General features: G+C 43.9%; 1 protein-coding gene across 1 annotated transcript; it reads left to right on the forward strand.

Annotated features, from left to right (window-relative positions):
* Window positions 1-676: 676 nt before the first annotated feature.
* LOC129202376 (SUN domain-containing protein 3-like) lies at window positions 677-16,502 on the forward strand. Its single transcript, XM_054815035.1, is given in 7 exon segments — window positions 677-812; window positions 13,360-13,470; window positions 13,861-13,976; window positions 14,856-15,023; window positions 15,545-15,637; window positions 16,343-16,459; window positions 16,461-16,502. Coding segments are annotated over 7 exon segments (783 nt in total).
* Window positions 16,503-18,396: the final 1,894 nt, after the last annotated feature.

The following is an 18,396-nucleotide window of genomic DNA, read 5'->3' on the forward strand; positions in this document are numbered from 1 at the left end:
GACACTTGCATACAATGGAGGCAGATTCATTCACTGTCCTCCCAAACCCAGTCCCACTGGATATGCTACTCACTCTTACCCAGTGGCCAACTCTGATCCTGACACTTCTGGTGAATGGATACTCGCCAGAGCATTGCCCTGGCCTCACTTTTGCCACGGGCTTAGGTGATCAAGTGATGGCAATGAACAGAGGTGGCCAAGAATACAATCTTCCTGAGCATCCTCACTTCTTCCCATGGTCCTAGGCCACATGAGGCCTGGTTCTGACATGGGTCAAGGGACCCAGTAAACTGAAACCCCAGGGCATGGATCACTATGTGATATCCATCTGGCCAGGCATTCAGTAGAGTTAAGTAGCTCAAAAGTGTATCTATACCAACCTGTACAGAAGCCATGGTTCCTGATATGGATCCAAGCAACAAAATACAAAGTGGGAGCTGGCTGCCTAGACAGCAGTTTTGCAGAATAAGACCTGGGGGTCCTGGTGGACAGCAAGCTGGGCAGGAGTCAGCAGTGCTCCTTCACACGGAAGAGGATAGCCAGCAGGTTGAGGAAAGAGATTCTTCCCCCTCTGCTTGGCACTTGTGAGACTGGCATGGTGGGCAAGAGAAAAGGCAAGGTAAGCAAGGTAAATAATGTTGTTTATTTTGACTTTAACAAGAGAAATGGTTGAGACATGGACTTGAGAAATGGACCGCAAGTGGTTGATTGCTGGCTGGATAATGAGACACCAAGGACTGTGACTAGTAGTACAAAACTGACAGGTGACTACCAGTGGTGCCCTCATGGGACAACATTAGGACCAATACTGGGTAATGTCTCTAACAACCCTTAGAAAATTTGTGGGTGACACCAAACTGGGCATACATGAATACTTTGCAGAGCAGGGCTGCCATTCAGAAAAGCCTCCACAAACTGGAGAATCGGGCTAACAGAAACCTCATAAAATTTAACAAAGGACAAGAGCAGAGTCCTGCACCTGGGATGGAGCAACCCCATGCAGCAATGTGGGCTTGGGGCAGACTAGGTGGGGATCAGCCTTGCAGAAAAACACCTTTGGTGGAGAAGCAGCTGACCACAAGTTAACAGTGCACTTCTATGATGATGGAGGACAGTTACACACTGGGTGACTCTAGAGTGTAGCCAGAAACTCGAGGAAGCTAATTTCTCCCCTCTCTTTGGCCCATGTGAGACCTTCTTGGGAGGACCATGTCCAGCTTGGGCTCCCCAGTCAGTGCATGCAAGGCAGTGACATCCTGGAGCAAGCCCCCAGGATGAGGAGAGGCTCTCCTTTGATTATACCTTATCCCTGTCTGCTTGGCCCTGGAAAATAATGAGGGCATCTTCACTGCTCCTGCAGGTGGATTGGGATTGCATATGCATATGAACAGGCAAGGCCTGCTAAGATATGGCTGGGAAATCAGGCTGGAGAAGCATGCCAGAGCAGCACCAACTTTTCTGTATATCTGGGATTCATCCCTGACCCGTGCTACACTCTGTCCCATTCCTAGGAATTGCTCGGAAGTGTGTGCGTTATCAGAAGATGCAGCTGATTGCATTCTGGTGCTCAGATGTAGTCTGGTACTGCTTTAATTTTTAGTATAGGTGACATCATTCAGATTGTCTCACTTTAGGTAAACCTGAAGAAAACTTTAGCAAGGACATGTTGCCAAGTACTGAACTTGTGCAAATGGATGTTTCTCCTAAAAGTGTAGCCTGACCAAATCTTGGTTGATTATCTTACTACTCTCTCTAGGATTATGATTGTGCTGGCTTCAAAAACACATCTTCCAAAGTGTGGGGTCACTTCTCTTCTTCAAAGAAACAGCTAAGGAAATCTTAAATTTTGACAGAACTGTATTGTTGTATACGTCACAATGGATAAACCAGTTCCAATGAAATAATTAAAAAAACACAAAAAACAACTTGATGCAATCATGACAAGTTTTCATTTCAAATAGTTACTATGCATGTTACAAGCAATTGAGAAAGAAGTTATATGATGAAAAGTGTTTGACATGTTACTGGGGTTTTTTCAATGATAAGACTAACTGCCTGACTTATTCTGTGGACAATATATTATTCCTAATGGTGGAAAAACTTGGTATAAAACTCACCAGATATAACATGATTTTTGAAAGCTTAACTTGAGCTGTGTATTATCTACAGAATGCCATTGGAAACTTAACTTGCTAAATAAGCAGAATTTGAATGATTTTTTTAATATCATAAGACAAAACACAAACACACAAACAAACAAACAAACTGAAAAGGGATTTATACTGCATATGAGGGATTTGACCAAAGAATGAGAGAGAAAAGCTGAAGTATTTGTACTAATCAGGGAGGAATTGGACTTAACTAACTCATATAGAGCATGTGCAATTTTCAGTAAGTGACTTTCAAGTCTGTAATACACTTGACTGAATCTTACTGGATTTTGTGCTTGAAATGTTTTACTAACAGTCCACTGAGGTGTGAAAGTACAGGAAGTTCTTACTGTGGGAGGAAAGGTACATTTCTTAGGAGTACAGCTGAACTAAAAATAGATTACTATTTCTCCCACACGAAATATGCTACTCCATACAACAGGGACAAATTTATTTCTAGGTACTAAGGTCCTATCAATGTTCCTTCTTATCAGCTGTGACAAACCTTTATCACAAATATAGTTTATAAAGGAAACCACAAAAAACTTTGGCCTCCTACTGTCAGATACACTTTAAGGAACAATTTTGTGTAAGAAAATGCACAATCTAAAATTAATAATAATCAACAAATATACCTTTTGTATATTTGCTTTCTCCAATTTGCAACTCACTTTGAGGACTGATCATCTTCTGAGGCATGGTTTCATAATTATGATTATTTATGTTTCTATGGAATTGCTTTTCAGATTCCATGCAATTTTAGGGAAATAGTACTGTGCCAAAAGAGTACTCATACCAAATAATCTGCCTGTGTTTAAGTCAATGAAAGATTTCATGTCTTGTTGACAAATCCATGATGCTATAGTGCACGTCATTCCAGTATTTTCTATTTTTAGTAAGGAAAGCAATACAGGGGTTTAGATCAAATTATGAAAATGGGCAAAACCTGAAGCTTTATGTTTTCTGTTCCACATTTGAAATGTTATGGTAAATGGGAAATATTTGGATCTGTTTAAGCAATAGAAATAAGTGAGCTTATATGTATTTTTGAAGAACTAGATACTGTGCACGTCAAATCCTTTTCCATCTAGTCTTGCCAGCAGCAGGGCATCTGGTTCAATGAACTGATTTTCAAAAGCAAAGTACATTTTGCTGAGTAAAGATAATGTTTCTGTGACTTCAGATAAGTCACACATTGGAAACTAACACAATTCTTTGTTGTCTTTATTAGAGCTCAGGGACCTTGGAGGAAGCCCAGATGGAGACCAAAGCTGTCTGAGTGGCTTTATCTGTTTATCTATCTGGGGTGTTTTAGAGTATGTCTGAAGCTGGTCTCAACAGATATGTTAAAAGGCCAACACTTTACATTATTACCCTTCTTTCAGTTGCTTGCGACTTTACTACAGTATACCTGCTTAATTTTAATTTTTCAGATTTGGTCTTTATCTGTTCTCAGCTCCAGCAAAGTCTGATCAAAAACTGTTCTGTTTTTTACCTGGAGCTAGGGGTGAGAAAATGTGGTTCTGGCATTTTCAGGAATATCAGTCTTTTTTCTAAATAAATCCTCAGTTTTACAATATTGAGTAGTGTGCTTCAGTTCCTCCCTGACTTGCAGACAGTGTGTGCACAACACCAAGAAATTTAAATATTGGGGCTACATTAATCTTGATTTTCCAGCACCAATATACAGTGGAGCCATCAGGTAGAAAGCCCAAAGTCTGAAACACAGGGAGTCCTGCAGTCAGTCAGGGTCTGTGGACATCCCTACAGAAGCTCACCTAGTTTTGATGAAAACAGAAACAAAAGAGCATTCTTGTTGGGCAATACACAGAAGAATCTGAACAGCACTGTGGATATACTGGAAATACCTAGAATCATGCCAGGATGCACACACAAGCTCTAAAGGCTGCAACTACTTTTGTTCCTTGACCATGTAATACCCGAATCATACACCACGTCAAGCAGCAGGATTCATCCTCTTTCTCCGAGCTTTCTGCAACAACATCCCATTGAGATTGGGAAACAAAGACTTCATGAGAGGGGGACTTCTCTTTTTTTACTTTTTGAAGGCCTTCAAAATGCCTTTTTAAAGCATTTTATGACCCCCATTAATGAGCAAAGCCTAGGGATCTTGCCACAGTACACAGATAAGTACCATGCGCTCGGTCTGTGCATCCTGGGTAGATGCAGCACAGTGGCACAGGAGCACCCGGGCAGCTGTACTGGGTGCACTTGCTCCTACTGCCTGCAGATTGAGCTACTCCTGCATCCTACCTGCAATGCACTTTGAAACTTATAGATGCATAAACAGGAGGTAAGTACATTAATCATAAACAAATGGTCATCAGGAATCCATATTCACAACTCTGATATTGCCACTGGAACTCTTCTCTGTAAATGAGAAATAAAATCCAAGAAAACCCTCTCAAACTGTGCAGTCTGCTTTTCCAGACAGCCTACCTCAAAAATAGTGTGATCACATGACCAGAAAAATTTCTAGAATCTTCCAGTCAGAAGTGAGTAGAGGCTTTGTAGCAATAGCAAGGACTGGATGAGTAGAGAAGCATCTGTCTTCTATTTTTTCCTCTATTGCCAAGACACAGTTTTTCTTCTGGATATTCTTTGTTCTGTCAACAGTCTCATTTCAATTCTCTCATTCAAGGTCTCTTGTCCTCAGCTGAAGCCACTTCTTCTTTATTGCCCTTTTTCCTCTGGTCTCAGCTGAAAGTAAAAAAAAAAAAGAAAAAACCCAAGCAATTTGCAGACTTGCAAACCGATATATTTTTCACTATGCACTTGTCTTAAACACCTTTCCCCAAACCTAGTACAATTCTTGTCTAATCAACTGTTATGAATGAAAACAGTCAGTTCAGGTTTATGAAACCTGAAGCGCCTGAAACCAGTGATGTCCCAACCCAGCTGAAGCTTGCTGGTAGTACATAATACAAATAATGACGTAAATAACCATAATAAAATAGTAGCATAACCATATTTTTAAATAATTCTTTTGAAGAATACAGAAGAATACAGAGCAATAGAGAAATTCCATAGAAAAATCTTGCATAGAAAGAACTCATAGAACAAACCCCATATGTCATCATATCATTACATTCCTCATTGCTCTCCTTTGGTATAGGTCTGCTGCAAAGGAGCTTCATTAATTTACCCCCATCAAGAATCAGACCTGTGGATCCCTTATTTCCACTTGGTTTCATCTCACAACCCCAAATTTCAGATTACATGTCTAATTCTTTCACTGAATTTAAAGTTCCTTTTACATCTGTTGTGAGTCACTTCCAGAAGATGCATTTCACATATTATTTTAGTTGACATTAAAAGAAAATACACATTGATTTTTTTGAGTATTCACAACATTTTTTCCCTAGGTGACACTTTGTGAGGTTTGTATGCATAAATACCAGATCCAGTGAAAATAAAAAAAGGACTCACAAAGTTTTCGGGTTTCGTTATTTTGACTTTAATTGAAAAAGCACTGACAAATTATATGATTTCATTTTAGCAGAGGGCATGGATGTCTCTTGTCAGGGTGGTGCTCTGAGGCCTACGGAAATGTACTGGTTTAGAACAAAAACTTCCACAGAACACACACATAAAGAAAACCTAAATCTGTCTCAATACTGCAAGATGACAATAAGCTAGGGAGAGGTAAATAAATAAATCATATTCAAATTTGCAAACTACCAACAATAACAAAAATATTTATGCAACCAAGTCAGTTAATACATTTGCATAAAGCAAGTGATAAAATGTCTTCAACACAGGTTTGCGGTGATGGTGATTTAACTGAGTGACAGCCTTATCATGATGTGATGGCCTTTAAGTGGTCTACTTCAGACTAAATTGGAACTACAGTGACGTGTGTTTGTTTCTATTTATGCAAAAGTGCTACAGGATATACATGCAGAAGATACGCTATGCAAGCCACAAGCCATCATCTGTATTGTGATACTATGACTATTTTTCTACTACTTTGTATTTAGATCAATGACAACATATTTATGTCCTTATAATCAAAACTTCATTCATCAGCAACACTTTTCTTGTTCAAATGTTATTTTTTTATAACCCAGTAACTACTGAAAGGGAGAAATTATTGTCATTTTTAGTCATCAGATAGTCTGACAGACAGCAGCCATTAGGGCTTCAATATATATTCAGGTACGCTGCTGTGGCTGAGAGCAGAACTTGACCTTTTCAAAGTATATGTGCATGGTTTTCTTTGCCTGGTCTTAGTTAAAAACTGGGGGAAGGGGGCAGGAGTATACTGAACAATTGCCAAGAGGCTGGTATCATTTTGGATGAGAAGGTATCCAGATTTGAGAATAATAAAATTAGGATGATGTTTGGATTATCAACTAGATTGACTAGACTGCATGCAGTGATTCTATACCAATGAATTCATATGAAAGCATACTAGCATTAGGACGGTTTCAGGCAAATGTTTCGACAAAGCATAGTCACGTAGCCATGCACGTAGCTAGCACATGCATTAAATAACGAAGTCAGATCTTAGGTTTATCACAGGATGAATCCAAAAGATCTACAGATCATAGCTGGCTTCATGCAAAATGGAGATATAGTGAACACAACAAGCACAACTGATTGTCTATCTCACCTACTTACATACTGGTGGGCTGTTAAATAATAAACTAATAAACAGTCAACATCCTTGTTTGTTTGGTTTTTGGTTTTGGGTTGGTTTATTGTTGCTTTTCACTTTTAATTACCTTGGAACTTTTGACCACTTCCTCGGAATATGAGAGCTTTCCTTAGGTTAATCAATTTTGGTGAGGACCAAATATTAAAACAGAGAAGGATAGTTTCCTTCTCCTAACCTGGAGAAAATTCCATTCAAGTGTCATGTTTCTAAATTGAGAAGAATCCAGATCACTCCTTTGGTTTCCCAGCTTCCTTTATTTTTTTCTTTTGTTATCTGTACTATATTAATCAGTGCAGTGTTTAAAATGTGTATAGTCGTCGTCTTCCTGGTTAGCACACATTATACTAGAATAGCAATACTTTAACATAAATCTTCCCTTCTGTCAGTCTCTGAGAGGGTGGTTCAAGTTATAAATCAATACTACAAACTGATCATCAGTATATCATTTAACATTCTAATTCAAATTCTGACGATAGATCAGATAATATTTTAAATAAACGAGATGTCTACTTTTACTATGACAGTAGCTCAGAGAATCTCTCTGCACACTTTTGGATCTGTAGTCCTTTACGTACTCTAAATTATGAGAAAGTATATTAGAAATCAGCAGTGTAATTTAGGTTTACTGAAAGATTGGAGGAACCTTAGAGACATGTTTGTGCTTTGGATATATCTGAAAGGAAAAAATCTAGTTGTTGAGAGGGCATCAGAAAGTGCTTTACTGAAAGCCTTCATTGGTACTTAGGCCACAAATATTCATATTTTTTCTGCCTCTCTCAGAGACCATTATTACTGCATATTGTTGGTTTACGTTTGGACTAGACTTCATAAGTGCTGATCTGAACCCACTTAGCGACTTTACCGAAGTTGTTTGAGATTACTGATCATATGAGTGACAGCAGACTCTGCACCAGGCTGGGGTTTTGATACAGCAAACATGCTATCTGTAAAAGTACTCGTGGCCCTTAGGTATAAAGTAGCTGCATTATACCTTATATCTATGGAAGGCATTAATGAAGGTAGGACACATATAATCATAGTACAATTTATTTACAGGCCTGTTTTGGATGATAAGAAATCCTCTGGAAGAGCACGCCTGACAACCAAACCTTAAACGAAATTCTGAGCATGTAAAGTGCAATCCATTCTAAATTCCCATCACTTCTCCATTATTGTGCAGTCGTTATAACCACACAACCTGTCTCTGCTCTGTTTCCTCCACTTCTGTGGGGCAGGCGTCACAGCGGGACTATTTCACTGGAGTTGGAAGAGTTTAAAAATACATTAACGTCTTAGGTCTTAAGATATATTGGATCTAGAATTTGCCAGTTAACCTGTGGGTCACACAAAAACCCTACAATTTGGGTCCCCTGAGAAACTGTGTTGAGTTTTGTGTGGCAAGGTTTTGGTAGCGGGAGGGGCTACTGGGGTGGCTTCTGTGAGAAGCTGCTAGAAGCTTCCCCTGTGTCTGACAGAGCCAATGCCAGCCGGCTCTAAGATGGATCCGCCCCTGGCCAAGGCCAAGCCAATCAGCGCCTCTGTGATAACATATTTAAGAAGGAAAACAAGAGTTAAAGAAAACTTTTGCAGCCAGAGAGCGGAGTGAGAAGATGTGAGAAACTCTGCAGACACCAAGGTCAGTGAGGAAGGAGGGGGAGGAGGCGCTCCAGACACCAGAGCAGAGATCCCCCTGCAGCCCGTGGTGAAGACCATGGTGAAGCAGGCTGTCCCCTGCAGCCCATGGAGGAAGGATGAGGGGGTGTAGAGATTCCACCTGCAGCCCGTGGAGGACCCCACGCCGGAGCAGGTGGAGGCACCTGAAGGAGGCTGTGACCCTGTGGGAAGCCCACGCTGGAGCAAGTCTGGGCCGGACCGGTGGACTCGTGAAGAGGGGAGCCCACACCGGAGCAGGTTTGCTGGCAGGACTTGTGACCCTGTGGGAGGGACCCCACGCTGGAGCAGTCTGCTCCTGAAGGTCTGCACCCTGTGGGAGAGACTGCGCTGGAGCAGTTCGTGAAGGACTGTAGCCCGTGGGAGAGACTCCCATGTTGGAGCAGGGGAATGTTGAGAGGAGTCCTCCCCCTGAGGACAAAGAAGCGGCAGAGACAATGTGTGCTGAACTGACCGCAACCCCCATTCCCTGCCCCCTTGTGCCGCTGAGGGGGGAGGAGGTTGAAGCCGGGAGTGAAGTTGAGCCCGAGAAGATGGGAGGGGTGGGGGGAGGTGTTTTAAGACTTGATTGTATTTTCTCATTGCTCTACTCTGTTTTGCCTAGTAATAAATTAGATGAATCTCCTCTCTACATTCAGTCTGTTTTGCTCCTGACGGTAATTAGTGAGTGATCTCCCCCTGTCCTTATCTCGACCCAAGCCTTTTGTTACACTTCTCCTCTCCCATCCCGCTGGGGGAGGGGTGAGTGAGCGGCCGCGTGGCACCCAGCTACCGGCTGGGCCTAAACCGCGACAGAAAGGCATTATTCAAGTTGCATATCCCTTCCAGAAATGCTGCAAGGCTTAATTAATTCGTGATTATAAACTGCTCAGGGTCTTGAGATGAAGAGTAGTGTATAATTCCTTGGATTTACTACTGTGTTTATTGATGATAACTCTGTTTTCCCTCCCTCTTATGGGAGAGGAAACACAAAACAACGATTCCAAACTTGAATTTCTGACTATGAAGACGGGTGATTTCTTTGCTCCTTTTTCATTTCCTCCTATCTAACTCGGAGTTTAAAAATATATTTTTCTTCACTAAAGGCATATGAAGGATTTGATTACTTATAGCTCACACACAGTAGCTTTTCTTTAATCATCTGAGCTGTCTACCTACAGTGGAAGTGAATACCCCAAAGTAGGCTGTCAAGAGTGCAGCTGGTATCATACCTGATAATGGGGCAACCTTCATGGTTGAAAATGCAGAGACACATGTCTCCATCACGGGTCTGTAAAGTATGACTGCACTCCAGCATTTCAGTTGAACTGAATAATTAATTAATTTGTTTAAAAAAACCCAACCCAAACAACACTTTAAAGGAAAATGACTTTCACAGTTAAAGCCATTAACTTAATTAAAATGAATCTGATAACTTTTTATAGTTATTGTCCATCTAAAATTCAACATTGTACTCCTTGACTGTAAGCCAATCCCCCCCAAATAAAAAAAAAAAAGAATTGTTTCTTTGATTCACAAGAAAGGGATTCCTTACCTGAAAGCAAGTATCCTTGTTAGTTAGTTTGTGTTGAACAGTATATTACATTGCTGCTTTGTGATGTATACGCAGCTGATCAGCTTCTTCCTATGGTCCTGTTGTGGTTTAACCCCAGCCGGTAACTCAGCACCATGCAGCCGCTCACTCACCCCTCTCCCCCACCAAGGGGATGGGGAGGAGAATGGAAAAAAACCATGTGGGTTGAGATAAAGACAGTTTAATGGGATAACAAAGGAAGATAATAATAATAACAACAACAATAACAACAACATAATAATAATACAAGTGATGCACAAATGCAATTGCTCATAATATGCAGAAAAAAACCAACCCAATGCCCAGTCTGTTTCCAAGCAGCGATCCTGCCTCCCGGCTTGCTTCCCCAGTTACATACGGAACGTGAGGTTATGTGGCAGGGAATATCCCTGTGGGCAGCCTGGGCCAGCTGTCCTGGCTGTGCTCTCCCAGCTTCTTGTGCACCTGGCAGGGCGTGGGAAGCTGAAAAGGCCTTGGCTTAGTGTAGACACTACAACTACCTGGCAACAACTAAAAACATCAGTGTGTTATCAACATTATTCTCATACTAAATCCAAAACACAGCACTATACCGGCTACTGGAAAGAAAATTAACTGTGTCTCAGCTGAGACCAGGACAGATCCAAACTGATTTGAGAAAACATAATGAAAGGGATCATAGTTTGAAGTACCTTTTCTGCCTAATAATGAATCTTAACCTTCTAAGATGTTTAATTTTATTTGGATGAAGTAAGAATTCACATTAAAAGTGAGGTTTTTTCCAAAGGTTTAGTGCATGAACTAGCTACCTAATCTACTTATTGCAGGATACTGTGGATAGTAATATTTATACGGTTTCGAAGTGAATGGTCAAATTAATTAAAAAAGTCCACCTAGGACTATTGAATATAAAGATACCACCTTTCGCTCAAATATGAGCTGCAAATTGTTGGAGACTTGGAGAATATCAGCATGTAGTTTACCTAAGCTTATACTCCTCCCTAAGTATCTGATCTTGGGTGCTGTCTGAGGCAGGCTGCTGGGCAACAGGGAACTTCGACTGGACTGGATATAGCCCTTCTTCTGGTTTTATGGTTAATCCAGGCAGGGTCCATATAGATACTTCCCTTGCTACAGGAAGATAAAGCCTAGTGTTCAGCATTAATTAGAAGATCTATTCCAATAAATATTTCAAACAACATTCAGGCTACCTGAGCTGCCTGTCCCTAGCTCAACCCAAGCACAGTTATTCCTAAAACGGCATTTCACCCCTCAGTACTTTATTTGCTTAAGGGGAATATGACGTCAGCTTAATTTGCTAGGCTCCACCTTGCATAACGTTGTGCAAGCATGTTTTGTGAAGTACTGTGCCATAGCTAGAAATGGATGTAAAAAAACAATATTTCATTGTTAGTTCCCAGAGAAGATACACTTGAAGTGTGGAAGAAGAAAATTTAAAATCAATGTGCCATTTAATTGCTTTTATTTCCTCAAATGACTGACCAATGAAAAAGCCATTTTGTTTTAAATGTGGGTTTAGTGAACCATATCCTCAAACAGAAAGAAAGAAAAAACATAGGCCTTTAATTTTTTTATCCCTCTGGCTTTGTATTGCTCTGGGACTACTAAGTCTTATAGCACCCAAATTGTCAAAGTGATTGTATGAAAAGTAGCATTTAAAGCCCCTTAAGTAGTTGTAAATCAAAGCTGTCCCATAATTTACAGTACGTTTCTTTTAAAAAATCATATTTGTAGAGTGTCTTTTAACCAAAATGATATATTATTTTACAAACTGGATTCACTTCCATCAGCATTGAGATGCAACCATCTCTGAGAGGTTAAGAAGCTGGCAAAACAGCAGCTTCAACTATTACAGGGACAAACTAATATATTGGCTAAGACTGTTGAGGCAAATTCCCTCATGAGAGCAACTGTCACTTCATTTTAATCCACTGAGAATGTTGTTTTTCCAATATCTTGGTCTCCTTGAGTCTCATCTTCTTTCCCTATATCATAAAAATATATCATACATTCCGTGTTATTTGTCTACAACAGATAAAATGATGAGCAGAACCTCCTTCCAAGCAACTGAATTTGCCAAAACATGTCATGACCCAGTGGCAAAGTAGAGTCTTGGAGAGATGTTGCTCTATGAAAGCACATTCCTTCCAACGCTTTACTCTTTGGCACTTATGCACAGAAGAAATAAATTTCCTCATCTTTGATTCTTTGAACTCAAGAGAACAGGTCCTGCTAGGAGTACATGGCAGTAGGAGTATATCCGAGTCAAGTGTATCTCCTACTGCTTCCTCCCACTGAACCTTTCTGAGCTTCCCTATTTGACCATCTGCCCTGTGCACATGCAGAAACTGAAATCCATGTCTCATCCCTGTTGTTTCTCTCCTCTTTGGGGTAAACAAAGTCAGATGGGACAACACACAGACCAAACCACCCTTTTCTATAACATCAATTAAATGATGTAATTATAGAGAACAAGCAATTACAATGCTTGGGATAGACATGTCAAGTAGTTCATTCATCTTGTCCTTTGATATGAAAAAATGGAATAGTTTTAAAGAATGAAATGTGATTAAAATTAAATGAAACTTGAATTTGCCAGATCTGAATAGTCACGTATGTGCTTCCGCTTATTTAGATACCCTCAGTTAGAAACATTGATTTCTATAAGCTGTACAACAGAAGACATTATACTTGAAATTAGAGATTTTCAATTTTTTTAAAAAAATTCTTCCAAAAGATGTTGCAAACAAGCAGGCAGTGAATTTGCCTTGCTAAATCCAGCATGTTTCAAGAATAATAGAACAAATAATTGTTCATCTATTAAAGTTGGTGTTGAAGAAGGGTATTTCATTGTCTGATATTTGTCATTCAATATTTGTTATGCTCCTGTTTAAGACATTTCAGTCTCCCTAATAGGACCAGAAACAAACTGTCAGATTTAGAAGATCACACCATGCATAGCAATTAGTGGAAAAATACAATATATAAATGACTCATAGACATAGCTTGCATGAAATTTGTAACAGAAATCAGTGCATTTTCTTCTTCTTATAGCAATTCATCAAATGTTAAAGATGCCAAAATTATTCATATACAATGGACTGCTGAAAAGGTGGTTGGCCCAAAACATATGGCCAAGTATAATTTAAAACATTGTCTATAATCAATATGAATATGAATATGAATATGAAGGCGTTCCTTCCATCTGAGTTCAACCTTGTCCCAGGTCACCTTGGCTGGCCTTGCAGGGGAGCTGCTTGCCCCATTCCTTTTCCTTCTAACAGGCGCTCTCCTTTGTGTTCCCTCCCAGGCTGTGCAAGAGATAATCGATCATGTCGTGGAGAAGGTGGAAGAAAACCAAGTCCCCATGCCTGATTATGCCCTCAAATCATCAGGTGCCGTGACACTGTACAATCCAACCAGTTCCAAAGTGCTTCCTGGCCCGCTTGACAAGACGGGCATTGGAACGCATCCAGTGGCAGGAGAGAAGGGGCGAGAAGTCAAGGGCCACCTCGTGCCCTGCAAATGTACCCACGGCCAGAGTCTGTAGCGGGCCAGACCACATCTGAAGAACAGAAGGCCTAGTTGACCTTCTTGTCCTTCTCCACGGCCCCTTAGGACAGTTTGATGAGTCCCTGCTGTGTGTTCCAGGGGGATCATGCCCGTAAGAAAGAGGGGAACCCCACCGTAGGAGATGGATGCCCACGTGGAAGCATTTCTCAAGTCAATAGTGCAATATTCCTCCTGACATTGCTCGATGATCGTGCTCATCTTTGAATTTCCAGGGGCTGCTGTCATTCATTCACGGACTTCTCCATCCCTCTGGAATACAAAAGGAAAAGTCTTTTTGTATTCCCTGCCGCTGGTGGATTACGTGAGGTCTCCAGAGGTTATCCTTGAGGTAGGAGGAGCACCAAGAAACAGAAAAACAGAGGTGGGGGGGAGGAACCAAAGGCACTGCTGAGCGTCGCCTTTACCCTTGTCTCTGCTCCTCCGAGCGTTCTTTTCCTGCCGCCACCTTGCACAGACCTCCTCGCCTCCTGTGTCTGCCTGTTGAGTATTTCCTCTCCCGGAGTGCCCCAGGTGCTCCGCGCGAGCTTCTAACAGGCCAGCTTGGTCCGGCAGTCTTTGTCTTCCCAGCCACTGTGAAAACTGTCAGCGTGGCAGGGAAGGAGAATGGACAAGGTGCCTGCAGAGGTCTGGGGTGTGAGCTCCCCGGGGCTCTTAGTGAGCACAAGCGGGCGCTGAGAGCCTGCATTGCTGCAGGGCCCCAGGTTGTGTTGGCCAGCCGTCCTGGCACTGCTTGCTGCTCGCTGCTCCTGAGCTGCCTGCACAAGTTGAAGAGTTGGCTGGTGCCAGTGGCAGGAGGTGGGCCTGGATGAGAGGGAGCGATTGCTTCCCCTTACAGGAAAGGCTCATCCGGGTGGGCCCTTAGTTGCCACCTGCTCTGGGCAGGTGCCTTTCAGCCACACCGTCCCTTGCTTGTTCTTGGCGAGTTGCTCTGGACCGGGAGAGGCCGGAGAGTTTGTACAAGTAGCGCACCCAGCTGCCTGCCATCGAAGCGCTTCTCCGCTGAAGGGCTCTTGTGAGGCATGAATTCTCGCCACGGCTTCTCTGCGCGGTACCCGCAGGGTGCGACCGGAGGCAGCGGCTGGGGTTCAGGGCAGAGCTGGTTGCCCAGATCAGTTCATAATCCTCTGATGCTGGCGGCGGGAATGAGAGCCAGGGCACCCTTCTCCAGCTGAACGTACTTTCTTCTTCTCCTCCTCCTCCTTTTCAGCCGGACAATCACCCGGGAAACTGCTGGCCCTTCCCAGGAAGTCAGGGACACGTCCTGATCAAGCTGTCCGTGCCAATCACTCCCAGAGCTGTCACCATGGACCATGTTTCAGGGAGCGCGTTCCATCGAGACAGCATCCCCAGCGCTCCAAAGGACTTTGCTGTCTACGTAAGTCATTTGTCGAGTCGGGGGCGGGGGGGTTGCCTAGCATTTCTAAGCGGGGAGTGCATATGGGTCAAAGAGTCCAGCGGCCTGAGGCTTCCTCCTGGCTCGCACAAGAAACAAGCTCCTCAAGAGTTCCTCTCTTTCCATTGTATTCCTCTTTCCATATCCAATGGACTGCTCGAAAGGAAGCTTCTGGGGCAAGGTGGTACTCCAGGAGCCACAGGGAAAAGGAGCTGGCACAGTGCACGGTCCTAGACCTTCTGGCCTCCAATCCCAGTGGGCATTTGTCATCCTCAGGCTACTCCCCCTCTCACTGGGAACGTCTGCTCCTTTTCTGACTGGCAGCTTAGACTGCTTGAGTGGGCAAGCGTGGCATGCTACTTAGCTGCCGCTTCTCGTCGTCCTCTTGCGCTCACCTTCCTTGGGCTAGGTAGCCCAAATAAACCAGTACTCCAGCGACTGAAGTTAAGTCTTCCCACGGTGTACCAAACGCTCTTGTTTTCTCCACCCCCGTCTTTCTCTAGGGCCTGAAAGAAGGACGTGAGGAGAAGGGCACGTTCCTGGGAGAGTTCACGTTCCTGGCAGCGCTGAATCCCAGACAGACCTTCCAGCTGAAGGTACGGGGACCGAGAGGGAGGAGAGCTGTAGGAGAGGAGGAGGAGGAGGAGAAATGTGGTCGGCGGGGCAGAAGCTTCCCTGCCAAAGGGCTAGAGGCAGCCCTCTCCTTGAGCGTCTGCCACGCTGGCCTTTCTTCTGCTTTAACTTCCTAAGGGTGTTTGCCTGGACTGCTGTTCTTCTTTGCTTTCGTCTTGGCTTTAAGCTTCAGCGCTCAACAAGCGCCGCAGTCGAAGCTGAAATCAGCTTGACCGTCTGGACTCCAAGCGCATACAAGCGGCCACATCCCGTAGTGTGCGCTACTACTGGCCTGCTGGTTCAAGCCTAGAAATACTGGGCTTTCTGAGGATTCTGTTGTTGCTGGTAGCGAGAGGGAGGCCATTCTGTTTCAGTGGCTTTCTAGAGAAGGCAACGAGGCATTATACTGACCCCACTGGGTCTGGTGACTGTGGAAGCATGTGCCTCAAAGCAGGCGAGAAGCACTTGCCAATCTATGTGCTGAAGCTTCTGGTAGCTGCTTCTTCCTTGACTGATCTTATGGCCAAATGAGGTAGAGCAGGATAAGAACGTCTTGACCACGATAGGTCAAAAGATCTCGCAGGGCAGCCAGAAGTAAGCTGTTGAAGGAGTCCGTCGCTGTGGCACTCCTCTGTCAGTCGTCGCATGCCAGAGAGGAAAAGGCAACTCGTTTCTTCTTCTCATTTCAGAACGAGCTCTCTGGGGTCGTGAAGTACATCAGGCTGGAAGTGCTGAGCAACTGGGGCCACCCGGACTACACCTGCCTGTATCGATTCAGGGTGCACGGTGATCCTCCCAAAGACGATGCGGGGAGAGGTGTCAGTTTCGTCTGGCAATAAATTCCATTGATTTTCACCAAGTCGAGTTTGAGTCTCTTTTGCCTGTGAGGCTAACTGCTAAGAGAGCTCCCTGTCCTCCTCTCAACCCATGAGCTTATCGCAGGCTTCCCGGGAGGAAGAGGTGAGGGAACAAAGGACTAAGAACCATCTCCTGCGGATATCTTCATTTTTATTTGTGATGGAGGACTGAAGGCATGTGCAGCTAAAGAACCACCAAGTGGTAAGAAGACGACAGACTGAGAAGCAGGAAAGCACGGTAAAAGTTTGGGCGCCCGGAACTGCGTAGGAGAGGCTACCCACTCAAGATAGCATGGTAACTTAAAGCTCAGCGTGTCCTGCCGAAGTCAAGACACCTTTCCTAGAGGGGAACTCTGTCTCAAGCTGCCTCTGAACGGCCGCCGAGGGGCCTCAGCTGCTCCCGCTGGGCGCGCCATCTCCTCCCATGGCGTGCGGGGGGATGCGCGCGTGTCGCCTCTGCAACCTGGCTCTCATCCAACACAGCACCCGCTCTGGCAGAGCCATTTCTTTGTGCGGGCTAGCTCTGGCGTTTCATCTGTGATTGGACGGGCTTCCTTTTGTCCTTTTGGGGATAAGGTCACATGCTTTTGCCAACTCTGGGAGTTGTTGGTTTGGGGAGAAAAGCAAAACACAAGGCGTCTATTGTTTAGGGAAGAGGGGAGGACTCCAGCCTCTGAAGAGCACGTGGAGCAGGAAGCATGCTCGGAGTCGAGCAGGCTCCCATCCTCTCCTCTAAACGTGTCTCCTGTCCTCTGGAAGACAGAGCGCAGTGCCTACGGCAACAACCAGAAACGAACCCGCGAGGCACCCGCCCCTTGTGCCCTCTGGCCCCTTGCCTTTCTCAGGCTGCAAGAAGACAGGCACCAAGCTGAACCTGAGCCCCCGCGAGAGAAACACTGCGTGGACTTGGTGCCTGACTTCAGTCACCTCTGAAGGCCCTCCTTGTACAGAGCGTCAAAAGCTGCAGAAGCCAGGAAAGGTTTCTTGCAGTTCCCAAATCTGTCCCTCTTCAGTGGGAATTCAAAGAGCTGGCCCCTTGGTAGGAGACATTCTGGTTTTGTAGGCTTTCTTCCCTTGCGGAGAGGAGGGCAAAACCTGCTCCCTGTCAGGTTGGACTTTGCCTCGAAACGGGGCGCTGCCTTTCCTATTGTGACATCACTGGCCGACGCTGATGTCACAAAGCATCGTCAGCGCTGAGGTAGACACAGCAGGGCATAAGATCGGGGTTGTCCCTGCGCCTTTTTTTCATTGTTTTATTAAGAGGCCATTAACACATTATGAGATATTTAACACTATAGCTGAGAGATGGCTTTCAAAAGTTGTCTTAGACTGGAACACCAGCTAATGGAGACTTTCAAATCAAACCTTGTTTTGCTTGGTGTTCAGCAATATAAGCTTGCTTGGCATTCCTCAGCTGAGATTGGAGGACTCTGGATGTGACTCTTTCCCTGGAGGTCTTTGGGTGACAGATGTTTGTATGTTCCACTGAACCCTCGGGGTCCTCTCTAGGTCAGCTCTTGTGACTTCTGCGTCTCCCATATCATCTTGACACCTTCAGTAACTATCCTCCTGCATCCAGCCTTCGGGCGCTGATGATGAGCACGCCTGCGATGACTGCGGAGGCCGTGGCAGCTTGCCTTCTCCAAAGTTATTTGCAAGTCCTCTGTCTCAGCACAACAGCTGCTCAGGTTAAAGAAAAATTTTAACAGAGGAACAATTGTGTTGCTCCTCATCCTGCACAGTGAGTGGTACCTTGCTGACTCATAAACTTTTAGACCTCTGTCTGCAAACAACTAAGGCTGCTTACTATTACAAACAATGTCTGTTTACTATTTTAAATAAATGACACTCTTCTATGCCTTATAATCTCTCTCTTGCCTTGTACT

This window comes from Grus americana, chromosome 2 (assembly GCF_028858705.1).
Source record: "Grus americana isolate bGruAme1 chromosome 2, bGruAme1.mat, whole genome shotgun sequence".
Taxonomy (NCBI): domain Eukaryota; kingdom Metazoa; phylum Chordata; class Aves; order Gruiformes; family Gruidae; genus Grus; species Grus americana.